The sequence below is a fragment of the Enhydra lutris genome, unplaced genomic scaffold (genome assembly GCF_002288905.1).
Source record: "Enhydra lutris kenyoni isolate GAN:26980312 unplaced genomic scaffold, ASM228890v2 scaffoldscaffold9, whole genome shotgun sequence".
NCBI lineage: Eukaryota > Metazoa > Chordata > Mammalia > Carnivora > Mustelidae > Enhydra > Enhydra lutris.
Window position 1 is genome coordinate 51,474,611 of NW_019154093.1, and position 10,137 is coordinate 51,484,747.

The 10,137-nt window shown below is 45.1% G+C and overlaps 1 protein-coding gene across 1 annotated transcript; it reads right to left on the reverse strand.

Annotated features, from left to right (window-relative positions):
* Positions 1-250: 250 nt before the first annotated feature.
* Positions 251-9,235, reverse strand: LOC111142911 (mucolipin-2-like). Its single transcript, XM_022496291.1, has 4 exons — positions 9,194-9,235; positions 5,127-5,333; positions 3,390-3,511; positions 251-1,050 (listed from the first exon to the last, which is right to left on the reverse strand). Exons 1-4 carry the CDS (start codon positions 9,233-9,235, stop codon positions 1,014-1,016), a joined length of 408 nt encoding a protein of 135 aa, XP_022351999.1. The 3' UTR covers positions 251-1,013.
* Positions 9,236-10,137: the final 902 nt, after the last annotated feature.

A 10,137-nucleotide genomic window follows, 5' to 3' on the forward strand; every position in this document is an offset into this window, starting at 1 on the left:
AGTAGAGATAAATCCATGCATGAAGTGATCTTACTCTCAAGTCATTATCATAAATATTTATTGAATAACTTCTATACATTAACCCTTCCTTCACTGCCTTTAAGAAAGTGAGAAATCCTATTTGGAGACCAGATAGTTAAAAGAGATATGATCTGAATTTTGCACTCAGTGGATATTAAGAAATACTACATTAAAAAAAATAGCAGCGGCTCCTTTTGTTGTGATAAAAATAAATTTATTTGGGGGAAAAAAATACCATCTTTATTTGCTTGACGAGGGCAAATCACCACCATAGTAGAGTTCAACTGTTACAATGAGTGAGCACTGCTACAGTTCACATCCACATGTCACAGGTACTGTCAACACTCAGCACAAGTGACAAGGTCTCCAAATGACTGTTTCCAGTTTATCCCACTGACCATGCCAACAGTTGCTTCCTGTCATGCTGACACACACACACAAATAGGCCCAGACATGTCCACTACAAGTGGTCTTTTTGTTGATGTAAGTGTGCTCTTTAAAAGGCTTACTAGTTCTCCAGCTTGGAATTTTTAATTTAGTATTGCAACCAACCTCATTGCTGTGCACACCATGAATTAACAAATGTCTTCGAATCCAATTATCACTTTTAAAACAAACACTTATTGGATGATAAACACGCATCTTTCAACGCGTGGCTTCAAGTGCCATTGTTTTTGCGCACTCTGAAATTGATACTTTTTTCCATCCCACCACTGTGACGTCATAAATTAAAGTCCGAAGCGGAATGTCATTATCATGGCTCTATTGCACTCATGCCCAGTGGTTGACTGCGGTCTATGCTTCATCATCCAAGTTCATAAAAGGAACTTTGGAACTTCAGTTGTGTTCAACCAGCTCACAGTCCTCTTTCCTGCTCCACCAATAAATAATTCAGTATTTTGAGGAGTGCTGGTCCAAGTTGTTCAGGGTCCCTCTGCATTGTCACTCGGTAAAGTTAGGCCTGAAACTTGGTTATCTTTAGCAGAAGGACTTTAGGTGACAGGTATCAAGTGGTCCTCACTTCCTTTCCTGTATCAGAAAGGGAGACAAAGAAAGAGAAAACAACAATTTCAAAATCTTCGAGATGGAAGAGGACTACTTTAGGTTCTAGAGCTGCTGAGTGTCACATGGAAGAGGAAGAAAGGCTAAGAAGGACAATGCACATTATTTTTGGTTTGAGTGGATGCCTTTGGCATATCTGAGGAGCTGTCCCTGTCCTAGGACCCTGCATCTCCTTATATTGACAAAGCCTCACTCAATGGCTACAACAGATTCTCCCCTTTACTGCAGTGGAGAAGGGAAAAGCTCAACTCTGCATCTGTCCATCCCAGTAGATCTTTCCAAAGAATTACATCACATTAGAACTGGAAGACATTTCAGAGGTCGTATGTCACAGTCTGGTGGCACTGGAAAGATCAGGAGATTAAGGAGAGAGCTCAGGGGACACATTTAGTAACCGGTAGGTTCCAAAACAGAGACTCAGGTCTTCTGAGGATCAGGCTAGAGGCTCTAGCAATAATTTGAAGGTGAATCAGTCTGGTGGTCGCCGGACTGCTTGATTAAAAGAGAGTGACACCCGTCTGTGCTCTGCAGGAGGCAGAGATGTGATAGCTGGGTCTGTCAGTCACAGGCACCAGCTGGGGGTCCTGAAACCAACATTTGTGATGCCCTCAATCCCTAGGTTCCCTCATGAGGTCCTTCTCCAATATTTACTCTCCATTTACAGCTTCCCTCAATTAAACCATTCTTAGATTTGTAGCCTTTAAACACAGGCAGGGGTGCTGAGTTTTGATGGAGTCAAAACCATCACTTATTCTCAGAACAATCCATTCCCTGCCTCAGTCCCATGACCTTCATTTACTCTCATCAGGGTCCATCCAAATCTGCTCAGGATCCAGGCCTTGATCTGATGAGTCAAGTCAAACCGCTCTAGCTGACTTCACCCATGACCGTCTTTAGTAACAGACACTCCTGTTTTCATTTTTGAGATCCCTTTGCTCAAAACTTTCAACATTTTAGTTCTTCAGTTGACTTCCTTGGTGGATGCCTTCATTCCATTTAATTCTTTCATTCATCATGACCAGCAGACCCTCCCCTGAACCAGCATCTTCTCAATGGCCCCTAGCACAGCACACAGAGGACAGTCTGCTGATACTGCTACTTCTTCTCAGCCCTCAGACCCAATCTGATCAAGAACTTTTCTCCTCTACCCCTTAAACCTTTTACTCATTCCATATGGCTGCATGAGAAAACATTTAAAAAATCACCTGTGGCTTTTTGTGATGCACACCAAGGTCCAAAAACCAAACACCAAAGACTGACTGGTTACTTTCCAGAATTCACAATTACTTTCTCTGATGAATATTTTTTCTTTACAGTTAAATGCACATGAGAAGGAGCAACTTCACAAGACTTTTCTTATACAAGGTACCTCTTGGGCAGCAGCTGTCTATTAGGAAAGTTAATGTCCCTTTATCTCAGCTCCTATGGCAACAATTTAATGCTCTGAGAGGAAAAAATGTGATTTTTTAAAACTTCACTTTTCTCAGAAGACCTCATTTTGTACTTATCAGACATTCTTTGGAAATGCTCAATCATATCATTTCAAAATCCCAAGATGCGGTATGAATTAAGAGAAAATACATCTTGTGGTTTTAAGTAGCAATTATGTTCTTCCGTCTGCCTTCAGGAATTTGGTTTAGAGAATTCTTCTCAGAAAACATGGGTGGGGGTATTTTTAGTTAACAACCCCACCTCTGACGTGTTTTCACATGAAAACAAACAAGGGTACAATCAAGCAAACTATCCTCATCTGACCTCCATTCTAGCCCCCAAAACACCACATGGATGTTTTGCTGTCGAGGTGTAGACCATTTGCTTGAGTGTCCTGCTGACACGAGCCAAGTTGGTCAAGGTAGAGCTACTGATGTGTGCTCCCAGACAAGGCCTCCTCTCAAGCAGGTTTCCCACTCTGCTCAAGAAATGTTATTTGTACCCAGTATTGCAGCAAGGGAAAAGGCCTTTGACATTCCCAGAGCTCCACCTCTAAAAATAAGAGTTTGGACCTCTCACATGGCCACCTCAGAGTTCACCTTCTTGACTTTAGGGACATAACTCATGACTTCCCATTAGAGTCTCATAATAGCCCCAAGAGATTTCAACCATGTCATGTGGCTTTCTACCGCATTTTAAAAGAAACAATTCATTTCTGAAACCAGTTTCTGTGGGAGGAAAGAAAATGAAAGACAAATCATTTCCCACAATGAGCTGATTTCTGAGTGCAGAGTAAACCTTGGAAGAACTCTTTGTTAAGGCCATGGAGAAGCTCATCGTAGGAGCATGGAGACCTGATTAAACACCATACTGACCTCCTCAGGCAGCAGACGCACGACAAGAAGGCTGAGGACTCTTTCTGATACTTCTCTTTGCTACTACGTTCCTTCAGGAATTCCTGAAGATCCGTTTCAGGAAACCCATTCTGTTGGTATTTCTGTAAAAAGTACACAGTGTTGTTACCTTATTTATAGAGCATGAGAAACTTCTCCCTTTGTCAACACATCAAACCCACCTTGGCTAAAATAAAACTCTCCCACATTGCTCGCTCAGATCCAAGAACTGATATTAACAGTGATGCATCAATCTGTCAGTCCTAAAAGCCAAGCCAGGGCCACCATGGGAACAGAAACAATCCGAAAGTCCCAGAAAGAAAGCCATGGCTGGGCAGGGGAGGGGTGGGTTAGTAAGGGGGATGAAGGAAATAGTCAAAAGTCTAAAATTTTAATGCTAATTATAAGACCAGATAAGATCTCCCCTTTCTCTCACTGCCAGTATAGAGTCTAGAGAGGAGTAAGGCCTGTTTCCTCTACTTTTATAGAAGTTGGACACTCAGTGGGGCAGAAGGCAGTAAGTTCTTCGCAGTAGACAAAAAGACCCTGCCTGAGACCCCGCTTGTCCCATGCTTCCTGAGGGCACCGAGGCTTGACCCACTCCCAGAGCCACAGCCTCATCAAAGACAGGAACCCCCAGGGCAAGAGTGTGCAGTTCCCATCTCCATGCCCAGCCCTGCTACTAGAGCCAACCACCCATCCCCATGTGAGCACTTGTCTCCCCATCGACAAAGCACTCGGGAGCATTTCCAGTGGACGGTGGTCATTGTCATTGTTGTTTTCTTCTTCTTCTCTCTCTTTTTTTCTTTTTTTTAAGATTTTACTTATTTGTCAGAGAGAGTGAGAGCACAAGCAGGGGGAACAGCAGGCAGAGGGAGAGGGAGAAGCAGGCTCCCTTGCCGAGGGAGCCCAACGTGGGCTTGATCCCAGGACCCTGAGATCATGACCTGAGCCACAGGCAGATGCTTAACCAACTGAGCCACCCAGGCGCCCCTCAATGGATGGTCTTCTTCTGAATTAGTTTGAGTTTAAGAAGAGGACAAAACCCCAAGGCATTGACATAACACCTCTGGGTGTTCAGATGCGGGTCCCGAAATGGGATTTTCCAAGCACGACCCTCTGCTGCGGAGGGGCCATCCCACGAGGGGGCACAGAGCTTCCTGTGAGCTACAGAGCAACGATGCAGATCGGTCTGAAAGCACACAGACCACAGGGCGGCTGAGGGAGGCAAGAGGCAAGGCAGCCATGAAAGCCTAAGTTTTCATTATCTCAAGGAAACCTGCACCACGCAGATGGCCATGTCGTGCAGCGTCCAGGCATGCCTGCATCTGGACAGGCTGTCAAGGTGGCCGTCATCCCTTATCGCTGAAGCTTATTATTCTAAGCTTAAGTTCCAAGACGGGCAGGTACAGCTGCCACTGTGGAGACTGACAGCCCAGCTCCCTGACTGACCTAACTCAGCCCACTGGGACCCACATCCTTTCTCTTTTCCAACACACCTCCAAAACAGTCCGCCTCGGTCTGGGTGACAGGGACAATGCCCGAAATGCATATCTGAAATTCACCACCAGCACCTACGAAGTTTCTTTTCTAGAAAAATCTCAAAATCCAAATAAAAGAGTACTATTTTAAGTTAAAAAAAAAAAAAAGCATAGCATTTTCCAACGTTCCAACCCATACAGAATTTGTTGTCATTTTTTGGCAGGAAATGTGACTGACCTTAATGGTGTCGTAGGAATCTGTAATCAGTGCGATGAACAGGCTGAGGATCATATATATGAAAAGACTGATGAAGGAGTACAAGTACAGGCGACTGAACAGCCACACCAAGATGCTCTTCTGCTGGATTTGAGCGAAGGTCGCAAACATGTCATCGCCGTTGACCAGAGAAAACAGACACTCGGCAACTGTGTTCAGATCTTCAAACTGTAGGGGGGAAACCAAAATGAGTTTTTAAGAGGTATGGTCCCAAAAAGCAGGAAAGTATCTAGCTAACTTATCTTGTTGTTGTCTCTATTATTAATACTCATTTTTATTTTTTAAAGATTTTATTTATTTATTTGACAGAGAGAGAGAGATCACAAGTAGGCAGAGAGGCAGGCAGAGAGAGAGGAGGAAGCAGGCTCCCCACTGAGCAGAGAGCCTGATGCAGGTCTCCATCCCAGGACCCTGAGATCGTGACCTGAGCCAAAGGCAGAGGCTTAACCCACTGAGCCACCCAGGCGCCCTCATTTTTTTTTTTTTAAAGATTTTATTTATTTATCTGAGAGAAAGAGAGCATGAGTAGGGGGAGGAGCAGAGGGAGAAGCAGGCTCCCCACTGAGCAGGGAGCCCAGTGCAGGGCTTGATCCCTGGACACCAGAATCATGACCTGAGCCAAAGGCAGATGCTTAATGACTGAGCCACCCAGGCACCCCTTTTCTAGATGCTTTAAAATGAATTTTAGGGGCACCTGAGGGGCTCCCTTGGTTAAACATCTGCTTTTGCCTCAGGTCATGATCTTGGGGTCCTCGGATGGAGTGCAGCATCGGACTCCCTGCTCAGTGGGGAGCCTGCTTCTCCCTCTGCTCCTCCCCCTACTCGGGGAGCCTGCTTCCTCCTCTCTCTCTGCCTGCCTCTCCGCCTGCTTGTGATCTCTCTGTCAAATAAATAAAATCTTTAAAAAAAAAAAAAAAAAAAAAAAATAATGGGTTTTGTGGCTCTTGTAAGTAGGGCTAGAATATCTTGCACTGCCTTCTTATGACTTGACTCACTACTCCTATGTAGATAACACCAAATTCTTGAGGTAAATAATGTGAATCTGGTAAGGAAAAAAATTGCAGTCAAAATTGTAGGGAAGAGGGGATGAGGCTGAATAGACAGTAGATAGGAGATAGCAGCATTCCCTCCAAAGGTCATGGCCTTCTTCTCCTTTTTTTTTTTTTTTTAAGATTTTATTTATTTACTTGACAGACCGAGATCACAAGTAGGCAGAGAAGCAGGCAGAGAGAGAGAGAGAAGGAAGCAGGCTCCCCACTGAGCAGAGGGCCCGATGTGGGGCTCGATCCCAGGACTCTGAGATCATGACCTGAGCTGAAGGCACAGGCTTTAACCCACTGAGCCACCCAGGTGCCCCCCCTTCTTCTCCTTCTGTAGAATCTGTGGATCCACACAAAGGCATCTGAAGAAAGAGTTAAGTGCTGTGGAGGCAGGCAGAATTGTCAGAAATGTGGGTGAAGAAAGGCGAGTTACATCGTCTCTTCAAGCCTCCATTTTAAAACAGGGGCAAGGAAATCTACCGACATATCAAGTAGGGGTGAGGAAGTCTATGAAACAGGGTGCTCGGTCTGCTGCCCAGCCTGTGTGCTCTTATGCCACAGGGAATCAGGGGCTCTATGTAGGCTTCCACCAAGACCTCTGCTCTCCTACTTGGCCTTAACTACTTGATCTCAGTCTACAGTTTCTCATCTCTCGGCAGAGTGTCAATCAACTTAGAAGTGATGAAACCACTCTACTGTCTTTGTAAGCATCCCTTTCACCGTGTCTTCTAAATGCCGGAATCATTCCAAATCACTGCAGCTGTGACAGCAGTCCCCACCACCAAGACGCTTTCCCAGGTCACCACCAGGGAAAGCCTTGGCAAGTGGGCCACTGGCTTGTATCAGGGACTCTCTTTGCCCCACCTTCTTTGCCTACCAGGGATGAATAAACTAGGCTCAGATCTCCGTCTTACACGTCGTTTCAACCATCTTTTTCAGGACCATGATGTGTTACTTCAGACCCTCCAAGAGGCAGAGTGCCAATATAGGACTAGAAATGCAAGAGGATTTGTGGGCCAGCTCCTGTAAGGGAAAAAGGGGAGCGAGCCAGTGGAGGCCAGGAGGGCTGTGAGGCTGCAGTGTGGGTCTGACCCCAAGATGGACAGAGGAAGAGGAGGAATGTCAAGTAGGAAAGTCTTAGAAGCAGCCTAGATCGGAGAGGGATCCAGCCAAGCTGATAGGGAGGCCACCAGAGGGTTCCCCGCGTACCAGAAACGAGCCTGCTTTAGGACCACTGTTGCATCCCCCCACTGGCCAAGTGATCCATGGAAAGCTCAACTTCAGACAGGTGCAGACAGATTCGGAGCAGAGCTGGGCAACAGATGCAGCCTCCAGGGGGCTCCTCATAGCAGGAGAGCCAGGCCTTGCATTTTCGTGGCCACAGCAAGGATGGAGAGACCTGAGAACACCTTATAGGGCGATCAAAACGAGTATCACCCATGAGGGGCAGACCAATGTCACGTACCTCAGATATGATACGCAGAGGAGGACACCACAGTGCTTCTGTGATCTGTCCCCCAAACATGCGTAGCCTGAATCTAATCATGAGGAAGCATCGACAAATCCACGTTAAGGGGCTACATGCAAATAATGACCAGTAGTTTTCAAAAATCTCAGTGCCGTGGAAGACAAAGAAAGGCTGGGGAGGTTTTCCAGATGAAAGGAAAGTAAGGAGGCGTGATGGCTAAACTCAGCAGTCCCATGCCGGAGGGGAAAAAGAATGGCGGCAAGAACACTATTGGGACAACAGATGCAATTGGATTAAGTGCAGCAAGATTTGATGAAAGTGTTGTAGTAATGCTTCATTTCCTGAGTTTGATCACCAGACTGTGGTTCAATAGAAAGCCACTCTTTTTTTTTTTTTTTAAGATTTAATTTATTTATTTGACACAGAGACAGAGATCACAAGTAGGCAGAGAGGCAGGCAGAGAGAGAGAGAGAGAGAGGAGGAAGCAGGCTCCCCGCAGAGCAGAGAGCCCAATGTGGGGCTCGATTCCAGGACCCTGAGATCATGACCTGAGCTGAAGGCAGAGGCTTAACCTACTGAGCCACCCAGGCACCCCAAGAAGCCATTCTTGATAGGAAATACATTCTGATATATTTAGGCATAATATATGCAACCTTCTCTCAAATGGTTCAGAAAAATAAATTCTATAAATTAGAGGTACAGAGAATATGAAGGACATTTTCTGAAAGGTACGTGCATTGAGTTGCGTGTACCACTGCTGACTTCATCAATGGTCAAATACTACAATGAGACATGAAAAGTACATGAGCAATATTAAAACATGTTACTAACGCTGGCTCTCTTGGCTTCTGGCCAGTAAGATGAAAGACATGCTGAGTCGAAGTTTTATGGGGTGGTTTTATTATTCAATCATAACTATGTAGTGATTCATTATTGCACTTGCCAGAAAATCCACCCCACTGTCCGTAATTATGTTTTACTTTCATTTTCTTTTCTTTTCTTTTTTTTAAAGGAGACTGTTAGGGGCACCTGGGTGACTCAGTCAGTTAAGTGTCTGCCTTCAGGTCAGGTCATGATCCCTGAGCCCTGGGATCAAGCCCCGCATTAGCCTCCTTGCTCAGGGGGGAGCCTACTTCTCCCTCTCCTCCTCGCTTATGCTCGTGCTCTCTCTCTCACTCTCTCACTAACTCTTTCTCTCTCAAATAAATAAATAAAATCTTTTTTAAAACAAGGAGGCTGTTAGATGAGATTCTAAATGTGGGCATACTGACTTTGATCCATTAGTCAGTATTACCACACTGCTTTACATAAAGGGGGTGCGAGGGAGGGGATGGCCAGTCTGTCAGCAGACATTTCCAGCCATGTCCATTGAAAGATAGATTATAGGTCAAGAAGGACATACCCAGACATTTGCGATGTCCCCATCAAGCTTTGATTTTCACGATTCTCACACACACATAAACACACACACACACACCCACATACGCAGGCTTATAACCTTGAGTTTTACCTCCACTCACCAGTGTATCCGGTTTATCCTTTTCAAAGCTGCTTACGTCCATTATGTCTACCTTGTGAACTACTCAGCTCTAAAGATGTTCTCCCTCAGTCTTGTGTCCCAGCTCTGGTGTCTACTGTGGTGTGACGTTGGAAAGCTCCTTTACCTTCCTGTACCTTCCTGTATTCTCGATTTTATTATCTCTGCATTACAGATAAGGAGTCTGAGGCTTGGGGCAGCTCAGCGAGTTGTCTAAATTGCTTGGCAATTCCGTGTTACGGCTGGGAGCTTCTATGGAGCTTTCTCAGCTCCCCTACAAAGACAGATTTGTCTTCCATTAGCACCAGTGTTGTGTGACTTCAAGGAAACTTGTTTCCTTGTTTCCTTTGAACAAGGTGTGGTTCAAAAATAAAAGTCACACTTCTCATTAAGCAGGTGACACTTAATTTTCTGCTATTCAATTTGATTCAGCAAGAAGTATTTAGAAGGCAGGAAGCAGGGTGAGTTGGGGGAGAGTTTGGGAGCCAGAAGATTCGGACATGAAGCCGGTCTCTGCCACCTACTCTGTGCTCAGTTTTCTCTTTGGTAAAATGGAAATTCGGATGTTGTGATGGGTAGCAATACTACCTGTACATAGTAGGCATTCAACCAAAATACCTTTTTAAACATATACTATTTTTTGAGCACTTGCTACTCACCAGGAACCCTGCTATGCACATGAAACATGGAGACACAGAAAATGTAGTCCCTACCGTCAGGGGCTCACCCTTCAGGAATTTGTAGTGCTTCCTCATCGAGCAAGGATTCTAAGCCAGTTGTATATGCCGCAGTTGTTGTTTTTTTTCTGAGTACGCTTTTAAAATTTTGTTTACATTCTTCTTTTTTGAAAATTTCGTTATGTATTGTAGAGAGGGGTGGGGGAGGTGTAGAGGGATGAATGTTCAAGCAGACTCCTTGCTGAGCGGG